This window comes from Cyrtonyx montezumae, unplaced genomic scaffold, assembly GCF_038088225.1.
Source record: "Cyrtonyx montezumae isolate F1298 unplaced genomic scaffold, pur_monq_1.0 scaffold_3, whole genome shotgun sequence".
NCBI classification, from domain to species: domain Eukaryota; kingdom Metazoa; phylum Chordata; class Aves; order Galliformes; family Odontophoridae; genus Cyrtonyx; species Cyrtonyx montezumae.
In genome coordinates this window covers 45,611,632-45,635,264 of record NW_027072034.1, presented here as the reverse complement: position 1 = coordinate 45,635,264, position 23,633 = coordinate 45,611,632, and the positions used below count along the sequence as shown (strand labels likewise).

General features: G+C 42.1%; 1 protein-coding gene across 2 annotated transcripts in view; it reads left to right on the top strand.

The window, feature by feature from the left end:
* The window catches only part of PHKA2 (phosphorylase kinase regulatory subunit alpha 2), a 37,055-nt gene extending 15,161 nt beyond the window's left edge, over positions 1–21,894 (top strand). Inside the window, exons 15-32 of one of the 2 annotated variants that reach the window (XM_065741353.1) lie at positions 734–843; positions 3,359–3,503; positions 3,908–3,986; positions 5,542–5,705; positions 6,293–6,466; positions 7,703–7,791; positions 8,916–9,049; positions 10,490–10,646; positions 11,754–11,833; positions 12,067–12,145; positions 12,271–12,400; positions 14,073–14,174; positions 15,394–15,512; positions 16,772–16,819; positions 18,687–18,854; positions 20,210–20,263; positions 20,852–21,052; positions 21,670–21,894. In XM_065741353.1, coding sequence (XP_065597425.1) covers positions 734–843; positions 3,359–3,503; positions 3,908–3,986; positions 5,542–5,705; positions 6,293–6,466; positions 7,703–7,791; positions 8,916–9,049; positions 10,490–10,646; positions 11,754–11,833; positions 12,067–12,145; positions 12,271–12,400; positions 14,073–14,174; positions 15,394–15,512; positions 16,772–16,819; positions 18,687–18,854; positions 20,210–20,263; positions 20,852–21,052; positions 21,670–21,843 — 2,207 coding nt within the window. In that variant the 3' untranslated portion in view covers positions 21,844–21,894. The remainder of the gene's footprint in view (positions 1–733; positions 844–3,358; positions 3,504–3,907; positions 3,987–5,541; positions 5,706–6,292; positions 6,467–7,702; positions 7,792–8,915; positions 9,050–10,489; positions 10,647–11,753; positions 11,834–12,066; positions 12,146–12,270; positions 12,401–14,072; positions 14,175–15,393; positions 15,513–16,771; positions 16,820–18,686; positions 18,855–20,209; positions 20,264–20,851; positions 21,053–21,669) is intronic. The other variant, XM_065741354.1, reaches the window with a different exon arrangement.
* The last annotated feature ends 1,739 nt before the right edge of the window (positions 21,895–23,633 follow it).

The following is a 23,633-nucleotide window of genomic DNA, read 5'->3' as shown; positions in this document are numbered from 1 at the left end:
GCACCTTGTATATGAAGAAGGGAACTTGCATGTGATGTTTTTGGGAAAATAATCTGTCTTCTTATTAGGAGGAACTTCTAATGAATGTAACATTTACAAGGCTTTGCTGAAGTTTGCAGTTATTTGGTAGGAGTTTGAAATAGCTTTCTTTCCTGAGTGGGGATGAGTAGGATGACTCAACACAAAGTTGTACTGTTTTCAACAGTGACTTCTTTGGTAGAGTTCATGGGGATTTCTTTTCAGACAATTAGTTGTTGGGCTCGTGTTCCTTGTCAGATAGATTCAAGTCAGCTCCTGGATGTTGGAGCAGAAGCTGCAGCGCAGGACACTAGCTAACAAGGACCAGTGAGAAGAGTGGGGCTTATTAGCCCCATGAAAGGAATCAAAATTTGTCTTTGTATTGAGATGTTCTTTAGCCTTTCACAGTCAAGAATTCTAAGGTTCAGTAATGAGAGCGCTGCAGTTTGTTTCTTGTTGATGGCCCGTTTTTTGAAAAGACATACTTCTTGTCATTTTTGGTGGTGGTGCTTTGGGTGCTAAAAAACGAATATGAATAGAATACTTAATTGCATGGTCAGTGAAGCCAAACTTTTAATCAGACCTTTGAGGTATCCTGGCTACTTTACAGATGTTGCCTTGATGAAACAAATGAAGTAGGTCTCCGTGTCTAAGATGGCTGTTGTGTAAAACCAGAGAGAAATTGTTAGGTGACCTTTATTTTTCCTCTTGTCAGGTCGGAATGAGAACATGAAATTAAGTGGACGGCCACACCGACACATTGGAGTGCTGGGTACCTCCAAGCTGTATGTGATAAGAAACCAAATATTTGCTTTTACCCCTCAGGTGAGCATCTAAATCTGGCAGGGAAATCCCTATGTACTTAATGGCTAATCATTAGGGAAGTACTTTGCTTTTATGTGCTGTCATTCCACTTTAGAGCAGGGCTGATAAAGCGGATGTACTTTGCTTTGTGTTTTTTTTTTGGTTTTTTTTTTTAAGAGCTTTGGATGATCAGAGTATTAGGACTACTGATAAATCATTCTTCTGTCATACAGCTTCTAGCTTCTTTGGCTTTTGGCTCAGATTTGTTACTGATCCCTGCCTGAACCAACATTCTAATGAAGTAGTTCAAAAATAGGTCACTTAACATTTTCTTTCTACTGATTCCTTAGATGGAAAATACACATTCACTGAAGTATGCCAAGTGCTATAATCCCCAGGACACTAAGACATAATCTTTACATTGTTGAAAGGGTCACTGATGCTGAGAAAAGGACGTTCTGCCTTTGTTTTCTGCTTAGTGTGTTTTTCGTTGTAGTGGGAAGTTTGGATCCTCTCAGAATTAGTGTCTCTTTTCATACATATAATGAAATACTGCATGCTTCCTGTAGCCTTATTGTAGTTGTTAGTAGAAGGCCAGTGGGTTGTCTATTCCAACCATGTGCAACTGGAACAGGATAAAGAATGCTCACGCCCTCCTGAACTGATCTTTTATTAATGTAGTCTTCAAATTCCAGTGAAAGAGATTCAGTGGATTCCATAGACATGACTTCTGCAGTGCTGCTTAATGTCAAAATTTAATCATATTTACTGCAAGTTATGTTCCTTCTTATTCTTCCTTCAGTCAATCGATAAGATATTTTTTATGTAGGAGGAATGGCTGTTGTGTTCTGTTGTTCCATCACACAAGTATCCATTTTTGCAAATTAGGGAGAAGTACCTCAGAGATGTTATTTTTAAAACAAAACACACAAAAAAGGGGGATTTATCTTTGAATCAGGAACATGTTCATTCTGTTTTTGACTAAAACTTCCATAAAGTTTTCTGTTGTGCTTTTCAGTCAGACATTCCATCCTCCCCTTTTTCTCTTTTTGATGGAGAGGAATTTATGTTTAATTTCACTTTCCTAAGGTTAGTAATTAACTCGTCTTTGTTGAAGTTGGGTAATGTCCACAGAGTCTGTGGTTTTGTAATTTATACTTCATCCAGTTCTCTAATGAAAACATCAGTTAGGAATGGAGCAGAGGCTGCTACCATTTAGATACCCTCTTAGCCTGAAAAAATGGTTAAGAACTACCCTTTGAGAGCAGGTTTTGAAGCAGTTCAGCCTTTTCAGATGCTTTTCTTCAGCTCACTGGTGTGAAAAGCTTTGGAGAAGTGAAAATTTGTCTGCCACTTCATTGTATCTAGTTGCTCTGAAAGAATGAAGTTAGACTGGTTTGCTGGTTTTGATCTGACTATTTGGCCAACTTGCTTTACCAGTTGCAATTCTTTTGGCAAGGGGCTTCTCTGATACACATTATTGTGGCCTTCCTTTCTAAACACAGGCAGTATATTTGCTTCTCTCAGGATTTCTAGACTCGTCCTCTCTGAGTTCTCAAACCTAACTACTAGTGGTTCAGAAATTGCTTCTTTAAGTTATTTTAATTAGTTTCTTTATACTTTACCAGCTTGAATTTACATGATATTTAACATTTTCTTCCCAACCTCAGGCTCAGCTGCTATCACTGTTTTAAAAGCAGTTTATGGATCATAATTTCTACTTTTCATTGGTCAGTTAAGGGAGGCACTGAATGATTCAGCTTATTTGTGTCCTTTCTTCCTCTCTTCATTAAGAGATCTACAGGTTCTGTCTTTTCCTGTTACCTCTGATTTGTTTACAGGTGTTTTCTCCTTGTCTGTTACATGTCATACCAATAAATGTTTATTTTACATTGCAGCCTTCTCCCTCTTCCACTCTACTAAAGTTTGTGTGCTTTTAACATTTCTTGAGGCTGATTGACATGCTTTTCGTTGTTTTTCCAGCTTTTTAAAATTCCCATTTCTAATGATATAATAGTCTCCTGTTGAGGCTCTTGGCCTTTGTAGTGAGAACACAATCTTTTATGGTTGTACATTGAGTGTACCTCTATTTCACAGCACCTGTCAGGTGTTCCTTTTCTACCTGTCTTTCAGAGTGTTTCTAAGAGACATGCAGTTACTAGTTCCTGGTCCTTAGCGTGCACTTAAGCCTGTTTATTGTTTGTATTGCTGCTATTGGTTTTTCTTTCACATTTAGACTACTTTAGTCTTCCAGATAATAGACTACTGTAATTCATCACCAGGAAAATTCTCTTTCATGGGAATTATCATCTACTTTCTGTTTGTTCAGCTTACTTTCTTCACTGTAAGCCTATAAATGTAAGAAAACACGCTCTCTGCAGACACATGAATCTTTTTTTCTAGTGATGTGCCTTGTTAGGTTAATTCACTGTGTTGTGGTGGTCAAGAGTTGCTCATGTAGCTTTTGTGAATGATTTAAGGGAGGACATGGAAAAAATTACAACCACTTATATGCCTTTTTTTCTCTTTTCTCTAGTTTACTGACCAGCATCACTTCTATCTAGCTCTGGACAATCAGATGATTGTGGAGATGCTGAAGATAGAGCTGGCTTACCTCACTTCTTGTTGGAGGATGACAGGGAGACCAACTCTGACATTTCCTATCACTCACACAATGCTTGGTAAAGCTGATTTTCTCTATTTCGAGCACTGTAGATTGTTGTGAGGGAGTACGGTGTGGGTAGGCTTGAGAGCAGACAGATGGTGGGACTGTTTTAACATCAAAAGTGCAGTTTAACTTTCTCAAGTTTGCTGAACTTTAATGATAGAGTAACATTTCATTTTGTTTTACCCCTCCTTAGTATCCCTGCATCTTCTCATCATTTCCATACAGTTTCTGTCTAAATAAATTTGATAGAAATCCTGATGGAACTCATCATGAGTGGAAGAGCTTGGAGTTTATTAGATTTTGTTCTGATGTTTTTTGAATAAACTAGTATTGATAATACTTTCAGACTCTGTTTTAAATGTGGTATTTGAGATTATTTAAGAACATGTTGGTAAGATTCAAACTGTTCTTTTTCAGTTGATGATGGTACTGACATTCATCCAGCAGTTCTTGCCACCATACGAAAACTAGAGGATGGTTATTTTGGTGGTGCAAGGTAATCTTTAAATGTTGTAATCTTTAAATGGTTCTCTCTACGATTTTTTAATTAAATCATACACAAGTCTTGCGTTTTAACTTGTGATAGTGTGTAGATCTTGTGCTGGAATGCTACAGAGAGAGCAGTTTCAGCTTTAATTGTTATGTGTCAGTCAGGTGATAGCCAGACCTCAGATGCAATGGGAAGGATCAGTCTCCTGGAGGTGTAGCACCTCTGACTGCCACTGATAGATGGTGAAAAGTCAAAGGCATTTAATGCCCCGTTGTTTTTTTTTTTTTTTTGCCTCAGTTTTCAATATTAATCAGAGATCTTGAGTTGCTCTGCCTTGCAAACTGGAGGACCATGACTTGGGGAGCACTGACTTTCCATTTGTTGATACCAAAGTTTAATTGTATGAGTTGAGTGTTTATAATATAGTCTATTGGGCCTGGTGGAATTTGTGTCTGAATATGAGAGAGTTAGTGGATGTTACAACAGTACCCCTCTCAATTCTCTGCCAAAGTTCATGGGAGTCTGGGGAGGTCCATGGAGACTGGGAAGTGGCCAAATTTATTTAAATTTATAAGACAGTAGAAGACCATGGAGATTATGGACCTGTCAGTTTAAGTTCAGTGCCTGGAAAAATTATGGAGATTGGCCTGGGTGCCACTGAAAGGCAGTTGAAGGATAGCAACAGCCATCAGACCCAGCTGTCATTGATTCAGGAGAGAAAGTCCTGTCTCAGTAGTTAGGTATCCTTCTATGGTAAGCTGACATGCCACCTATGCTAGTGGATGAAGGGAAGGCAGCAGGTGTTGGTTTTTTGGATTTTAGTAAGACATCTGGTACTGTTCCTCTCAGTGTCCTTCTGGACAGATTGTCTGACTGTGAGATGAACAGGTTCACGCTATGCTGGGTGATAAACTGACTGAATGGCAGAGCTCAGAGGGCTGTAGTGAATAGGGCTTCATCTGGATGGTGGCCAGTCTCCCAACAGTGTTCCCAAGGGCTCTAGTCTGTGGCCAGTCCTGTCAACGTTTTTACTGGTGGTCTGGATGCATCCTCAGTAGGTTTGTTGATAATACATAAGTGGGAGGTTCTGTTTACACTTAGGATGCATGTAGATAGATCAGAGCACTGATTAGAACATCTAAACTCTCTGTAAGGGGGTTAGATAGATTAGAGCACTGGGTGGTCAACAGCAGCTTGAAATTTAATGTGAAAAAAAAATGCTAGATTCTACTGTTGAGACAGAGTAATGACAGATAGTTACAGACTGGGAGGTGAGTATCTGGAGAATATTCTTGCAGAAAGGAATCTGAGGGTGCTGTGGATGTTACCATAACACCATTAAGTGCAGTTAGTAGACAGACCAGTACTGAGAAGGATCTGCAGCTTATATTTTGCATTTATTTTTCTCCATCTCAGTTATTTACTTCTTCATAGTTACTAAAAGTAGATTTGACTGCCAGCTCTCATAGATTTTTGGAATTGTTGAAAGCTCACTGAGCATAACCAGTATCAAAATGGTGCATGTTAGCTCCTTCATACTGGTATGCTTTCCTCTTCGCAGGGTAAAGATAGGCAAACTGTCAGAATTTCTTACCACATCTTTTCATACACATCTGAGCTTCCTGGACCCAGACTGTGATATAAAACTGTTTGATGACTCTCATGAAGGCCGTTGTAGCCCTGACAGTGAATATGGAGGCTATCCAGCAGATTTCTGTGAAAGAGGTAGTAGTTTTTTCACTTTTTCTTTATTTTTTTTCATTGTCATATTCTATCAGTAGAGTCTGGGTTTACCTACAGCACAGAATCTAATGTATGCATGATAGCTATTCAGATTTCTCATACATCAGCCTCAGGATAGTATGTGCATGACTTAGTTTGGAGAAGTTTGTGTGAATTCTTCTTACGTTCTTGGTGTGACATTAACCAATAACTGCCGTGGTAAAGCTGAGCCTGAGAATCAATAGGTGGGGTGGGGGTGTGGAAGATGCTAGAGGGAGTAGAGAGTGTGAGGAGTCATAGACAAGTCTGCACAAGAGCTGATCTTTGAACTACCAAAAAGAGAAAAATCCTTTTGATCTCTTTCAAAGGGAAAAACAATTTCTAAACTTAACTGTTTAAACGTTTTTTGACAGTTTTTTACATTTTTCTTTCTGATTTGCTCAGCTTAAAAGTCTCTTGCTTGTTCTTATATTTTTGTATGCTATTCCATATAAACAAGAATAGAGTGATGTGTCTGAAAAAAGAAAGCATGGGTATTTTGTATGTTTTCTTACATTTAACACTCTTTGTTTTTCTGTATGTCTCACTAGAAAGCCAGGATGAGCTGGATCAGTATATAAATGATATCCTGCAGAGTACAGCACTGAAGTCAAACCTGCCTCCAACTTCAAAGACTGCTCATCAACCACTTGTGTTCAGTGCAAACCATTCCACACAAGAGATACTGTCAATAATGGCCAAGGCAAAGGGGTTGGAGATTCCAGGTATTTGTCTCTTTTATTTGTCGTGGATGCTAAGAGGGATAAATTCTATTATTTTTAAACTATGTTATTTGACAAAAGTTAGTAGCACAAGCACGTTGTAGCTGTCAACAAATAAGAATGAGTCTGGAGTCATTGCTGTCTTTCCCACAGGATCCCATGTCATGGTGTAATTATAAGTAACCTGCAGTGAATCAAAGTTGATGTTAAGGAAACTACTTGATTGCATATAACTTTAGAACATGAGTCAGTTAATTCTTTTTTCTTTTCTGATCCTTTTACAAAGGCAGACAAATAATATACTTCCTTAATGTGATGAAGTTGTGGTGAGGTGCATTGTTTCAATGGCAGAAAGCATTGGTACATACGTGTGTATTCTAGGTGTATAAGAGTAAATACATGTGTATCCTAAGCTTATAAGAGTAAATGGACTTGAGAGGGAAGGTACTATTCCTAATAATACTACATTACTGATAGACTGATTGGAGGACTTTTACCCAAATAATGCTGTGACTGAATCTGTAAGTAGATTCCAACATCTACAGTGTTTTACATGTAAGTATGTAGTACCCAGTATCCTGGTTAAGGGACTTCACTTAACTCACTGGATATTAATAAATTTTCAGACTGTAGTCTTTTCTCCTATCTTTCATATGCTGCATAAGCATCCAAACTGCTGTTAAATTTGACATAGGAAGATAACAGAGCATGAGCTTGCATTCATATTTATCACTTTAATTATGGCATTCTTTCAATTAGACCATTTTCTCTTTATGCTAAATGTGTTCTAGTGTGTTTACTTCAAGAACATTTGAAATACTTGTCAGGATCAGGTCATTCATTTGTAGGACACCCAAGGCATGGATAGCCTCAGGGATTTGATTTAGTAGTTGGGTAGGGATAGTGATAGGAGGATGGTTGGACTAGATGATCTTGTAGGTCCTTTCCAACCTTATGAACCTGTGAGCCATAGGAGGTATCCGTTCAGTGCGCTGAGCCTCAGCCTTTGATGTGCTAATTTCAAAAGCTCTTGGAGCAAGTCTACAGGAAGGAAAAATTCAGAAGTTTGAGCTTGTCCCCTGAGTTCCATGCACAACATCTTGGAAGTATTGCCTAAGTTAACTTGACTCTCAGAGGTATTTCTGTTGGTTTTACTTGGTACAGCTGCTTCATGCATGTGTTTTTGCTTTCCTACATTACAGACATTTTTTTAATGTTGTTATTGGCTTTGATTTCCAGCTGTTTCTATGTCTCTTCCAACTAAAGTTCTGAACACGCACCGGAAGTCTCTAAATCTTGTTGATATTCCCCTTTCCCTTGAGACAAAGGTAAACCATGGGATTTTTTTTAATGCTGTTTGTGTTTTTAGGACTAAGTACTTTGACTTACCCTCTGGTTTCTAGCCAAACCGTATGCTAGTTATCATTTTGTTACCTTGACAGCAAAGCCATCTCCCTGGGACAGTGGATAGGGGGTGGTTGTTATTATTTTTTGCTGGGAGGCTTTTTTTGTTGTTGTTGTTAAATAGATATTATCAAATGAATTTTTTTATTTATTACTGAAGTGTACAAAACAAAATAATATAATAGGTGCTTATTTTTAACAGCCAAAGGCTACACCATCTTTGGTCTTCACGCACAAAGGGAAAGCTAGGATGGATGTTCCTGGCCTTTAAAACTATTGTCCGACAAACAGTACATGTATGAATTTCTGGCCAGGAGAGTGGTATACGAAGGGACAGATGTCCTACAGCACCAACTAAATCCTGTTATAAAGCATGAAGGGTGAAGTTGGGCTGGGAATTCTGTCCTAGTGTGTGTGACTGGCTGCTGAGAGCAGTGACGTGAGGTTGTAAACCAGCCTGCTGCAGGATTTTATTCTATAGGCTTTGTCCATGGAAGTGGTATTTTAGGACCATTCTAACTGCTGTATAGCTTGTTAAATAAAACTTGTTCTCATCTAAGAACTCACTACAGTGCTGCATTGTCTGAGTAGCTAACATGCACTGGAAAATTTATGATGGCAGCATCTGCTTAACTGAAACATCACGTGTGTACAGGTTAGAGACAGAACTTAAAAAAAAAAACCTCAAGTGTTTTCAACAAAAAAGTGGTTCTTTCTGCTTTATTTCATTGCAAGTAGCAGCATATGACAAGAAAAGTATGTAAATAATTTTGTTTTCTTCTCTGTCCATTTTTTTTTGTCCCTAAAATAGCTTTCCTTGTCATTTGAACCAAACCTAGAGACAAGAGGTCCATTCTGGGTGTTGTCTTTCTGGGGGTCAGACTCCTTTTCATGTCTGCAGTAGCCTAAGAAGAACTATGTGATACGTCTATATTTCAAGCACAGAGCTGTGTTGCATGTCTGTTGTGTTCGTTAATGGGGTGCTATGAATGTAATCTGCCACTTTTGTCAAGGTTTGTTATTGATTTTCATCCCTCTTTGTGATCAGGACCATGAAAAGGTTTTGAACTTAGCCAAGGATGCTCATGGTGATTTGGATTGCAGGAAGCTTGTTGAGCAGCTGAAGGAATGCCCAGCACTCCATGATCAAGCAGATATCCTATATATCTTGCATATTCTAAAGTGAGTTATTGAAGTAGACTTCAGCTTTTAAGTTTGATCACAGCTATTTGATTACTCTTGTGCAAAAGGTTGTCACTATTCAGGATTGTGTTTTCAGGGGAGATATTAAAATATTTTTTCCTGTAATAGAAATATTTTCTGTTAGCTTGTCTACATAAGTAATTTGCATTCAAAATGTATCTGCAAATTTCAAAGTTGATTGGCACATGATTTTGCCAAAGTGGAAGTGGAGGGGTACTTAATTTTGTAATTTTCTAACTAAAGCACAGATGCAATTTTAGTGAATACTCTATTTTTATTTTTATTTTTTTCCCCTCAAATCCTTCCATGCTTAAGTGCATCATTGACTAAAACTTGGTGTTCTTCAAAATGTTTCTGGAAACAACCCAAGCTGCGAGGGTTACTAAAAGCTGCTCATTAGATAGATTTGAGCAAAATTCAAACAAAGATCAACAGAATCATCTTCTAGAATGTGCTAACTGGCATTTTTTCCTTATGCTGTTGGAATATGACAAAAAGTTGGTTTAGGCTGCAAAGGCATGTGTTTATTGATCACAGATGGTCTTCCTTAACACTACAGAGATGGCATTATTGTTTGTCTTTTTCCTGTTAGGGCCTTTTCTTTGATCTTTTTATTTTCCTAAGCAAAATATTTAGAAGCTTCTCTTAAAAAGTAAAGAAGATCCTGAAAAATTATTTTATTTTTGGTTTGTATGGCTGCATGTAACACCCTTAGTTTACTTTCTGGAGTTGTTTCACCACAGGAGGCCCTGTTGGGCTTTGGTGAGCTCTGTCCCTCTAAGAGGAGCTGAAAGATCCATCGTATGGTGCTTTGAGCCACTGTCAACTTATAAGCACCTTTTTTGCCATAATACCATGGATTTCAAAACTGAAAGAGGAATGGAAAACTCCATTCATTCATCAGTAACAACACAAGCAGTGTGGAAGTCTAGTCAGTAGCTAAGAATGAGGCAGGGTGAAAAACTCGTAGAGGTCCCTGAAGCATCTGAAAAAACGAGTACCATCTTTATCAGTAAAAAGTGCTGAATTTCACTCTTAAAGAGCAACATATGAAGCATTATTCCATCCGCCTTCCCAGTGGTCAACTTAAAGCCAAATGGGAAATCCCCTGGATGGTTGCTTTGCAGTCACAGGCTTGTGGCCAAGTGGGTACTCAGGTTACTATGAGAGTTGCTGTTACCAAGAGGTTTTTGCCCACGTGTAGCTGACCTCTGGTGAAGGGCCCATGTCCCATTCACTTCACGCAAATGACTGTCACACAAATGAGCAATTCAGTCAAAATCTGGTTGTTCGTTGTGTGTTAAGACTAAGCAATGTAGCATTGTGAGTTTCCTGCTTTCTCTTACTGTCTCTTCCTCAAAGACCCTTTGGAAATCTACTTGTTCGATCTAATGGAGATGCTCTTCTGTTTTCCCACAGGGGCCCTGATTGGGATACACAGCTGAATGGACAATATGGTGTCACTGTTCACTGTCTGCTCAATGAGCTCTACAGAAAGGCAGGCCTCAATCAAGAGTGGGGCTTAATCCGTTATATTTCTGGTATACTTAAGAAGAGAGTGGAAGTCCTGGCAGAGGTATGAGATAGGAATCTGAACCAGCACTATTTCTGCTTGAAAACAGGGCCACCAACGTGAGGCACAAGTGCCAGTGAGGCTTGTGCTTTCCCTGTTCTGCTCTTAACTTCACAACAAACCTAATGCAGCATTTGTCAAAAAAGCAAACGATGTTTACTGATCTAAAATCTTAATACAACCTCATCTGTACTGAAAAGCATGCTAAGGTTAGAGTGGAATGTGAATGTCAGTCTGTAAGTGATTGTGAAGGCCTCATTTAATCTCGGTTTATCCAAGCAGCTTAACTATGTGCATTGAAAGCTGTAGTGATCATTGTTAGTTGCTTACTGCTATTGTGGTAGCATGAACACTTGGAGTACCAGTATGTCTTAGTGCTTATGCAAAATCTTGATGCAGTGGTTTCTGTCCCATTACGCAGGCAGTTTGTAGTGTGAGTGGCTGTGGATGTACAGAGGCATTAGGATGTCTGGCAGTACATAAGGTTAAGAAGAAAGATTCATTTCATTTGGAACATTACAAAACTATTTAGAAAAATATGGAGAACATTGCTTGCTCAGTGAGGTCTTTGAATCAGAATGATGAAACAGGCGAATTAAGCACTCACTTTTGTAGGAAGTAAATATAAAAGGTTAAAGCACTGGCACTGGAGGAATATTAATCACCTGGTGTAGGGAACCTGCTTTGGCGGGGGGAGTTGGATTTGATGATCTCTTGAGGTCCCTTCCAATCCCTATGATTCTATGATTAGTATACATGATTTTTTTTTTGCTAATACTGCCAGGCTTTCCATTAATTTTTTATTGTCTGAAATATTTATCTTATGAGAAAATCCTTTATTGAACTGCCAGTCCCACTGGAGTGCATAATAATTCTTCTGCTGATTTCAGCACGGGGAAACAGGCTTTCAGTCCAGACAGACTCTTGTAGCCCTGTTAACCTCTGGATATTTGGCAGCTGGTTAGCAGCATTCTGCATGATCTGCATATCTAGTAATTAATAGAGATGCACTTAGAAATCGTTCAATAAATACTTCATTTTCTTGAGTTAAAAGCCATGTCACTTTTGCACGTCTCAGAAGATCTTTTGCTTTGTGTTGTGTTGCAACAGGCATGCACAGACCTCCTGTCACACCACAAGCAGCTTACAGTGGGGCTGCCACCAGAACCCCGTGAGAAAATCATTACCACGTAAGTTGGAGCTTCGTCTCAGTCGTAGTAGCACACTGCCTTTCAGCTTCCTTCTGGTACCGTTCTGCTGCTCTCACCTTGTTTAATCTTTCAACTTCAGAAAGAATTGCAACCACCAAGGCAGAAAAACCTGTGGTGCAAAGATGTTTCTAGGTGACATGGTTCTGGTGCATGTTCAGGATGTTCACAGCAAGTGCCAAACTTGCTGCTAACTGTAGTTTGCCCTCTTACAGCCCTCTGCCCCCTGAGGAGCTCACAGATCTTATTTATGAAGCCAGTGGCCAAGACATCAGTATTGCTGTCCTGACACAGGTACAAGAGCATGTGAACAAATGGTTCTTTAAGCCAAGCCCAGTATAATGCCAGAGTTCTTCTGTGACTGGGAAAGCTAGGATGACCCACACTAAATGGGAGCTCTTCTGAATTTGTCCTTACAGGAAATAATTATGTACCTGGCCATGTACGTCCGATCACAGCCTAGCCTTTTCATGGAGATGCTCAGGCTCCGCATTGGTCTGATAATTCAGGTGATGGCCACTGAGCTGGCTCGGAGTCTGAAATGCTCAGGTAAGAATAGTTTATTGTGGGAGATACTTCTGGCTTAATTTCTGCTGTACCTCAGACACTGATTTTTTCATTGTGTTAAATCCTTTCGTAAACTTCTTCTACATATGCAGTTAAAAACTGTGGAAATAATTTTCCTATTTGGCTTAATGAAGGATTCCTGCCTCCCTGCCCCCTGCAAGTCTGAAGAAGATGCTGTGTTACATGAGCCCCCTGACTTTTAGTGCTTGAAGTGCAGATCATGAAATTGCATGTGTGTGTATTTAGGGACTAATTTCACTGAGAATTAGGACACTAGGTTATCTTCTGGATATTTGAGCCTTGATTAGTCATCGTTCCTGTGGGTTTTATTCAATGTAACCTCTGTCCTGTAGGTCATCCTTCTCCCTTGGAACGTACACGGTTGAAAAACATTTGCTGTTTGGATTTGAGCTAGTGATACGTTATCTTTATTTATACCAGGAGGTCTGTAAAAAATATATACCTTATAAGACCCCTAGATGTTGCATATGCACTACAAAAAAGCAAAATTAAGAGACAAAATTAGGAAAGCAAAATTAAGAACAACAGGTTGTACAGGATGAAAATACTTCACATGGAGAGAAATAATGACTGAAGTGATATCTGAAAAACCACTGAAGAATTTTCTGTATCAGAGGAGTTCAATTTGGTCAGAGGTCAAGAAGAAACAGTCTTCAGAAGTGATCAAGTTAATGTCTTGAATATATGGTCTCAAATACTGATGCTTAGGAGCATGACCTGGACCATGTTTTTGTGACTCAGCTCATTGTTGTTCCTAAAGTACTAGCACACCCCAACAGGGAGAGAAGCTTGTTTTAGGCAGGCCTCACTTTGGGCACTGCTGCTGTCTTTGACCAAGCTCAGTGACACGTACCTCTGGAGAAGTGTTTGTCCGTTAGAGAATTTGGTAAATGGAGCCAAATCATTTTCTGGGATAGTTCTGTTTCTTTGTGGGGAGCATACAGACAGCCCTGTTTCCCCCAGTGCTGAAGCTGAGTACCAGGAGCTGCTACATTCACAGTTCAAAGCCTCTTTTTCCCATAGTTCTTTTTGTTATTTATTTGTGCGCTGCCCTCAGCTTCACTGCAACTTTTTCCATGTTCTCCTATGGGAAACTTGTCAGTGTGCTGCTGTGCTCGTTGTGTATGCACATGCTTCTTCTTGCACTCAGAAGCATCATCCTTTAATCAGATAAAACTCAAGCCTGCCATTTGCATGCAGTTCTTTATGGAATAACTCTGGCTCTGTAATTTAGATCTAAGTAAAATCTGCTTGTGGGAGATGGCTGTAGTGCCTTTTCAAATGATCTGCTCTGTGAAGGAGCACCTGCTTTCTCATCATCACCTTCAGTGAGATTTCACACAAGCTGTGATGGGCCGCTCAGTAATGCAAACAGCATCGTCTCCATTCAGTGTTGTTTAATCTTGAAGTGTATTTTCTTTGAAGTGACTCTATGTATTACTTTTTTTCTAAAGGAATCATTATCTACAGAAGTAAATGTAATGGGATTTCATTCAGTCAGCAGTTTAGTTGGGAAAGCCATCTATAAAGCGTCCTATAGTTGCGTTTGAGTTTTTTTTTTGTGTTTGGCTTTGTTTTGTTTTTGTGAGTTTTTTTTTTTTAATTATTCTATTTGTTTTGTTACTTAAACTAGGTGAAGAAGCTTCAGAGAGTTTGATGAATCTAAGCCCTTTTGATATGAAAAATCTTCTACACCATATTCTCAGTGGAAAAGAGTTTGGTGTGGAAAGAAGCTGTAAGTTATCCATTTGGGTATATCATAGAATCATAGGACGGCCTGGGTTGTAAAGGACCTCAAGGATCATCTAGTTTCAGCCCCCCTGACATGGGCAGGGTCACCAGCCACTAGAGCAGGCTGCCCAGAGCCACATCCAGCCGTGCCTTGAATGCCTCCAGGGATGGGGTATCCACAACCTCTCTGGGCAACCTGAGCCAGTGCATCACCACCCTCTGAGTGAAAAGCTTCCTCCTAACATCTGACCTAAATCTCCCCTCTCTTAGTTTAAAACCATTCCTCCTTGTCTTATCACTATCAACCCATGTAAACAGCTGTTTCCCCTCCTGTTGATACATTCCCTTCAAGTACTGGAAGGCCACCATGAGGTCTCCATGGAGCCTTCTCCAAGCTGAACAAGCCCAGTTCCCTCCACCTTTCCTCAGGAGAAGTGCTCCAGCCCTCTGATCATTATAGTGGCCCTCCTCTGGACCCATTCCAAGAGCTCTGCATCTTTCTTGCGCTGGGGGTCCCAGGCCTGGATACAGTACTCCAGATGGGGCCTCACAAGAGCTGAGTAGAGGGGGACAATCACCTCCCTCTCCCTGCTGGCCACCCCTTCATAAATATCTGTTAAATGGGAACGATAAATACAGTGTTAGGCTGTCTTGTAAGTAGGAACCTATCATCTATGCATGTGAAATAGAAGTATAGGTAATGTACTAAACAGATATATTACATGTATCTGCTGGGGGATAAAAAAACCCACATATGATGGAAACTGCCCTACACAGGAGTAAATTTGTATCAATGCAAACTTCTAAAGTGAAGAAATTTAATGTGACCAGAATAAAGTCTATGAAAGGGACAAGTCCATTCTGCCTTCCAGGAGTGTGTCTGTGATCACCAATCCCAGTCATCACAGACACACTGTGATCCCAGCTGACACTTTAGCCGTGTCTTAAGTCCTCTCAGACTTAATGCAACTCTGATGTCTTTTGAAGATATGGTGGTTAAGATTGTTCTGTGTCTTGGAAGGTCAAGCTCTGACATCCAAGTGTGGCTCTCTACTTCTGAATTGATGCAATCAGGTTTGAATTATTGATGTAATTTTGAAAGAGTGCTGTCAGAGAGAGCACTGAACACTTGTGAAAGGATATGCTTTTATCTGTAACTTCTAGACACAATTTTGTCTCTTTCTACCAGTATAATTTTTTAAATGTCCATTTGCTTCTTTTAGTGCGACCTATGGATTCTTCTTCGTCTAGCCCTGCAATTTCTATTCATGAAATGGGGCATTCTGGAGCAACGAAAACAGAAAGAAGTGGTATTACTAAATTGAAGAGTGAGATGAAGCAGGTGAGGGTTTTCTGTCAGTGCTTGTCAGAAAATAGCTGTTCTGGAAAGGTGTTCAGAGTTCTGTGTCCCTTTCAGGAAGTCATTTTTTAATGCCGAATAAATGCATTCTTGGTAAATCACAGAAATTTCCAGTCACCCTTTGGTTTAAAGCTAATGGAAGGAAGGAGATGCTTCTTACAAAAATGTAGCCCCTTCTTTGTTCTTGTTTCTTGTACTGAATACTGGAACTTGAGCAACGTCTAGTGCATTCATGGCATCAGCTTTAAGACAGTTTTTGTCATCTTTAGCTAAAGGAAAGTCAGATGCACAGAGATTTCACACAGGTGGTTTTCATTCCTGTACTCTGCACAAGATTTTGATGTACCTACTAGAAAGGTACACCTGGAAAAGAAATCTTGGTGGGTTTTTTTTGTTCTTTTTCCTGTTCTGTTTCTTCAAGAATGAAGAAATGTACTTCATATTGTAGCAATAATCCAAGTTCAGTACTCTCAATTACACAGCAACTGAGCATAATGAGAGAAATGGTAGAAGACACAAAGTGTTCTGGATGAATGTGACTGATGGTATTATTGCAGTTGACTTTCTTTTCTCTTTTTTTTTTGTGTGTGTTTCTATTAATGGTTTTCTTTTGCTCTGGGTAAATAGTAAGGTGGTGATCAGGTAAAAGACATTTAAGGGAATTAAGTGTTTTATATTAGAGGCATATTTCAAAAACACTCTCTCTGCAGAGAGCTTAACAGGTGAGTGCATTTATTGTGAGGCCATTTCTGTAAGTTTCTAGGAAAGTGTGCGGTGTTCTTCGTAGGAAACAAATATGCTGAGTGAGCTTTTGGAGAGGAGGGGTATTTCTGTATGATCTCAACACAAAGCATTTTATACTGATGTAAAGATCAGTTTATAATTCTTTTTGTGGTATGATCCATCAGAGAAGGCGGGGTGTGGATGAAATGTGTTTTGTGCCTTGAGATCCAGTCACTGTGTTTGAGCCACTCTGTGGCCAGGCCTTCCTTGTCCTCTCCTATGGTGCAGCAGTGCCTGTGGAGCTGCTGCAGGGTGCTAACTGCTGACTCAGGGTGCCCTTGGAAGTCCCATTTGCCTGTGTGTGAGCACATAACCAGAGGCTGTCATGGCTTTCCTCTCAGAATCTGAGCTTATTCCACGCTCCTTGCCGTTGTGCAGATGGGTTATGTAACCTTGTTTGTGTCCTGTTGTGTCATGACTGTCTGTCTGACCTGTTGATGTCTGTTTTTATTTTGTAGTTCTTTCATGAGGGCCACTCCATGTCCAGCAGCATGTTCACTTCCAGGGTAAAACTACGTCTGCAGTTCCCTACCCGCTCTTCACCCTATGTGTGTCTGTGTACACCTGTGCAAGGACTTTAGGTCTAAACACCTCCTGCTGCTTCTCCTCTGTGAAAGCTTCTTTCAAGCCCTCTTTGTTTAGTTCATCTTCACTTGGAGCCTGTTCTCATTAGTAATCTTTTAATAGCTCAGTCTCACATTTAGATCCACTTAGTTCTTCCTAGTAGTAAACAGCTGTAGCAGATGAAGTGCTGTCACAGATTTAGATACCTAATTATATGTTACAGGTGTCATCAGTATTTAAAAGTAACAGCATTTATGCTGACAGCCTCTGGTTGATGATGACCAGTCAGTTTCAGAGTACTGAGGCAAGGATTTTATAGGCCTGGGCATCTCCTCAGGCAGTCGTTTTCTTTTGAGGCAGAAGATTGTAGCTCTTAAGCTCCTGCTGTTAAGGAATATAACTGTTTAAATATTTTACCAGTAGAAACCTCAGCAATTTAAATTCTGAGAGTCACCAAGAGACAGAAGGTTTGCAGCTACATGTGCACTTCGAGCTGGTGGTTGTGATGGGTACATCTCTGCACGCCCCTTAGTGGCACAGCCCTCGGGTGCCCTAAATACAATTGCAGAGCACCCCTGAGCGTGTTGCTGCAGCCTCTCTTCCCACATAGCAGTGCAGAAAGAGAAGATTCAGCTGTATTTGATAAAAATGCACATAAGGCTTTTAAATGAGATCTCCACCTGAGTACTCTAATTAATTACTGTTTGTGGATGGATTTTGGCTTTGCCATTGGCCCTCCTGTGTCCTCCTCCAAAACGAAATGGAGGAGATTCTGATAATCTCAGTCAGTGTGTAATATAAGGAATAGAGAGCGTCAGGGGAGCACCACTACATGTCACTGATACCAGCTGAAGTGAAATATGGACTTTGTTTTCTCTTGCTGATCATTTTGTGGAGCTTGGTTCTGTGGAGTCACTGAGCACATCCCTTGCAAACCTGCAGTTTTTAGTCTTATTTCCCACTGTTCCCAGTACTCTGCTCAGGCAGTTCTGTACTCAGAGATGATGGGATTTGGGAAGGGACCATCAGTGAGGTCCTTCCTGGGCTGAAAGTAATGGATGTGCAAAAATGTACCAGGGAGGCAACCAAAGAGCACAGTGCCTGGGAGAGTGAGGGTGGGCAACCTGTCTGTATCCTGGTGTGGCAGTAACAGTGAGGATGTGGTGGCAGTGCCACATCTTTGACAGTGATTTGCTGCCAAACTTAATTTTCAAGCCTGGTAGAGTTAAAAGAATGAAATAGTCATGGAATCATTAAGATCAGAAGGGAACTCTGTGATCTTGACTGACAGTTGGACATGATAAAAAAGGAAAACAAGGCTGATGCTTACAGGGAGTTGGGTGTGGTAACTGTATGACCACAGGAAGTTGGTCTTTATTCAGCACAGATTAATGGATTGGTTTCTATGGAGGTGCTCTCCACACTGGAATCACAGACCCAGTGACTCTTACAACACTGAGCCTGAAGTCCAAGTCAGACCTATCAGTAATTCCCACTACTGAGTGCAGCAGTAACACTGCCTTGCCAGTCAGCTCGTACTTGTTCAAACAGCCGTGCCTTGTGTTGAACCAAGCAGTTATGCTTTGTGGCACTGCTGGCTCGTTTTGTTGAGAAATGACTGAAGTATTGGGAGAAATTTGTCGTGAAAGGGAGAGAGCGGGATGAGTCCTGCTCCATCCCCTTGTATGATGCTGTGGCCTGTGATTTTTCTCCTGGCCCTGAGCTAGCACTGCAGCAGTACAATATCTTCACAAGTATACGTCTGTGGAGGCAGAAAGCAGCTAACTGAGGCGTTCATGTTTCTTACAGAGGAGCAGTACTCCACCATCTCCTTCCAGTACTTCTCCCACTAGCTCCAGTGGAGACATCAGTTGGGGTGACCGCAAAGGGCAGTGGCTGCGCAGAAGAAGGCTGGATGGTGCCATTAACAGAGTTCCTGTTGGGTTTTATGAGAAAGTATGGAAGATTCTTCAGAAGGTGAGTTGGCAGTTATGAAGTCAGGAAGAAAAGCAGCTCGTGGTGACATGGGAAGATGGTGTTTCAGATGGGTTGCTGGTTAAAGTTGGTCTTCAGCTGGAAGACTAACGGGAACTAGGGTTACTAGTTGGAACGTACCTGTAGGAGATACAAGAGCTTCATTAATGCAACTTCACGTTTGTTTGAAAGTGTATTTTTCTCTGAAGACACTTGATCAGCAAAAACCATGCAGCGTTGTGTTTCACCACTGTTTTGCATCGCTTCTGGCCTGACACAGGTTGTGCTCACCGCCACTGAGGGGCACTGTAATGCAGTGTGATTCCTACGCTCCTGATGGAAAAGGCTGCAAGGAATTGGCTTGGAAGCTTCACTGACTCTTCCAAAATGTCATGAAAGCTTTTCCTGGCTCTTCTGAGCTGTGTGACATTCTTAGTGTTGCTTGTTTTTAAATGAAAAGCAATTCCTGGTAGCACCTTGGTAGATCTGGGGTGCAGAAATGTATTGAAGCAGATCACCAGGAGGGAGAAGAGGGGGATTAAGAATTTGTTTATTTTGAAGTGATGCACCTGTTCTTCTGCTTTGCTGCATGTCAGTCAGTATTTGGCAGCTTGCAGAACTGAGCTATTCAAGCCTACACCGTTGCGGAGATGTTAAGCTGGTGATGCGCACCTGCTTTGCTTATCTTAAAATCAGTTGTACTGAAGCTGTTAGTGTTGACATCAGCCAAGGTGAATCATATATGACCACTAGATTAAGTACACAAAGTGTTGTCCTCTTCTTGGTGCTTCTTTGTGCCTCAGGCACCCAGATGTGCCATTCTGTAGCCTGCCACCACTTAGGTCTTGTCATCCTTTTCTCGCATGTCACACTTGGTATTGTGGACACCATCTCCACGATTGTTTGTGAGGAAATGGGCCACAACACGTTGACGTCCTTGAGTTGTGTGGTGCCTTGCATCTCAAACACGTAACTAAATGTTGTTTCAGTGAGAAATGAGAAATGAAGGTTCTCAGTTTCATGGTTTCTTGCCATGCTTTTGCATTGTTTGTCCCATAGAAGGTTCTCATTGATTTGTTGTGGTCTTCAGTTTGCTCCTTGCTCTGGTGGCTCTTGCAAGGAATTTCCTCCCTTTCAGTAGCTAGAAGGGGAATGTAGAGCACTGTGCAAGTGTTCTGTAAGGTTACTTCTGACAGTTGTCAGGCTACATAATAAGCTCTCAAGCAAAGGTCAACTGATAGTTTTAACAGGTTTTGTTGTTGGTTTTTACTGAAATGTACTACACGTTGGCTTGGAACATTCAGATGTGCTTGCAAGAGCTATCATTTCTGTTCACTGTCAAACTGCTTTTGTTTCAGTGCCATGGGCTGTCCATTGATGGGTATGTCCTGCCTTCTTCAACCACCAGAGAGGTACAGTAAGATGCTGTGGGACAGAATGCTTGATTTGGCACTGCAAGATGCAGAGCAGGGCTGATGCTGCAGGGCCCTTGTAAGAACAGGAGGACCGGCAGTGGCTCTGGGAGGGGGCTGAGGGATCCAGGTTGCCCACAGATGTGGTTGATTCCTCGTCCCTGGAGACTTTCAAGGTGAGGCTGGATCACGCCCTGGGCAACCTGATGTAGCCGTGCATATCCCTGCTCATTGCAGGAGAGTTGGACTAGATGGCCTTTAAAGAAGGTCCCTTCCAAATCTAAGGATTCTGTGATTTTATGATGATTTGCAAGCTAAGCATCAGCAGTCCTGTGTGCAGATAAAATACATATGTGTGATGGGTCGCAGGGCTGGAGCCATTTCTGGAAGCTGCACAACTGATTGCAGGATCAGGGCCCAGTGACAGTAAGTTTCTGTAAGTGCTGGAGCTGTACAAATGCTTTGTTTCCTTCATTCGGTGCCCCCACATAAAGAGAGGAGCTTATAGTTCAGTGCTTGGGGGATATATGGGGAACTGCACTTTTGGAATTGTCAGTTTTTCTTTCTGTTTGCACTCCAACTCCCCAGATGACCCCGTGTGAAATCAAGTTTGCTGTGCACGTGGAGTCGGTGCTGAACCACGTCCCCCAGCCCGAGTACCGGCAGCTCCTGGTGGAAGCCATTCTCGTGCTCACGTTCCTGTCTGACATCGAGGTGAACAGCATCGGGGGGATCATCCACGTGGACCGAATAGTGCACATGGCCAACGACCTCTTCCTGCAGGAACTGGTGAGCCCAAAGGGCAAAGGAGGGAAGCCTTCCTGTCTGAAATCTGTTCTCTGATCCTTTTTTTGTGCGTGATCAATTTGACCAAATTCACGGCCAGGGCAGCTGCGTGCGGCTCCGCTTAATTACAGAAGAGTATTGAGAAAGCTAAGTGTGAAGTGTTCAAATTATCAATATTTGAGTAATTAAAAATCTTTTTAAAAATGTAAAAGATTAAAAAGGGCAAAATTTGTGAAGCTAGATCTTCCTTATATACAGGGGCTGACCCAAATAAATAGGTAAGGGTGGTGAGGCACTGGCACAGGTTGCCCAGAGAGGTGGTGGCTGCCCTATTCCTGGAGACAATCAAGCTCAGGCTGGATGGGGCTCTGGGCACCCTGATGTGGCTGTAGGTGTCCCCATTCACTGCAGCAGGGTTGGATCACATGGCCTTTAATGGCCCTTTCCATCTGAAACCATTCTGTGATACTCCATGAGTGTAAATTGTATGAAGGTTTCAGTGAGGGAAGGGAGGATGGCGTTCTGTATTCAACACAAAGTGATCGTGGGGTCTTTTTTTATTCCAGTAAACATGCACAAATACCAAACTTTCCCTGCTTCTTTTCTTTGTATCTTTTCAGAAATCATATGGAGCCACGGGTGGTATCTTGGAGAAGGATGTGGCCACGGGAATTTGCCACTTCTTTTACGACAGCGCCCCGAGTGGGGCCTACGGGACCATGACGTACCTGACAAAAGCCATAATAATTTATTTACAGGATTTCCTGCCTAGCACAGGCTGTGTGATGCAGTAAGCCATGTCTCACAGGGGAAGGGGGGCTGGAAGCTTCTCCCTGTTTTGCTGCCATGCGCCACTTGTTCGCTGTATGTGTGGCAGCAGACACGGCGGTCACACTGTCACATTACCTGCACACCTGCCTGCAGGGCACAGGGGGGGAAGGTGGCCCCATTTGAAGGGAGGGTGTGAGAAAGAAGGGAGAAAGAGGCTTATTCTGCCTTAAGTGCGTAAATGTAATTCATATTAAATGAGCAGGAATTAGTTCTGCTGAGGGGAGAACAGATTACTCCGTGGAGATCAAAAGGTGTAATAAAACGAGGGTGCTGCAGCTCGGGCACAGTCTCCCAAATACAGGAAATAACGGAACCCATTAGTTTTTCTCCTGCCAGTCTGTGAGCGTGCATCGCTGTGAATACGGGTGTGTGGTGTGAAACAGCCAGGGGAATGTAAATGCGTCAGGAGAACTGGAAATAACCAGGTGGGATTCTTAGTACAGGCTCACCCTGAGCCTCATCTCGTTTGCACCTCGTTAGTGCAGGGCTGGCACTATAGCCACTAATTTGAGATGACAGCAGCTCTCGGGGAGCTGCCTCTCTCTTTTATGTGAACAGAGCTGCTTCCTTCCCTCTGCAGGCACAATCTCAGGACTCCAACTGCTCTGAGGTGTAGGGGTTTTATGCCTGTATTCCTTCCCTCTCCCTCAGCCACTCAGCCACCCTTTCCCTGGCAGCAGCTGCACCTGTGTGCTATTAAGCTGTTACAGAACGAAAGCAGTGGTGCTGGGGCAGGCTGTGCTCCCCAGGTGAAAGCTGTCACAGCTCTGCCACCAATCTGCAGTGATAGGTTTGGCTGTGGGGCGTCCCAGGGGACTGAGAGGAGGAGGCTGTGGCCAAATTCCAGGCCTTGTTTACAGAAGGTGAAGGCACACCAATACAGTCCTGTCTCAGACACCGCTTCCAGCAGTGAGGCGCTCCCCCGGGCCCTGCTCTTTCAGCCTGGCAGGCACAGCTGCAACGAGTGCTTTGTGGCAGGGAGTGACAGCGGCCAGGACCTGCAGGGCCGGGCTGTGGCCTGCTGAAGGGAACGTACTGCCGCGAGATCTATCAGCCCCTTCAGAACATGGCAGGACACAAAAAATGAGGGCTGAGAGTTAGGGAAGAAGAGCTTCATCTGGAGCTGTTTGGCTCTAAGTACACATGGCTGCGCTGCACCTCGCTCCGCACCCTGGACTCCGGTGGCTTTATTTCCTGGCAGCGCATGCTTTGCAGGTACCTTCCGTCCCCTTCCCCTGGGGGTGAGGGCACCCCAGGCCGCCTGCAGCAGCTGCTGCACGCTGCTTTTGGGTGGATGACTCAGCTTCTGTCGTGCTGCAGCTCTGCAGCCCTAAAAGCTCTTCTCCTTTATTGCAACCTTACCTTGGCTCTGGAGGTGAGCACCCATCAGCTTAAGCCTCCACTCTCAAAGGGATTATACTCTGTTATCAAAATAGGGCCACACCACAAACTGACGCACTGCCTTGATAGCTCAAGCTTTATTTTGTGATCCATTGTATGTCACATTAACGTGCTTTGGCTTCAGCCTTCATCACAGTGAGCAGTCGGGACTGCTCGTTAGCTCCCAAACCCAACAACTGTGGCTGAAGTAACCCAGTGGCAAGTACAGATCTACAGCAGGTGCTAAGCTGGGTCTGTAAACTTCACAGAGGAAAAACCAGTGACCCAGAATGCTTAAATTTAATTGCATCATGCAGAGAGTAAGATTAAATGCACAACTGCTTGTTTTCATGAGAGGGCTCTTCCTTGTTTC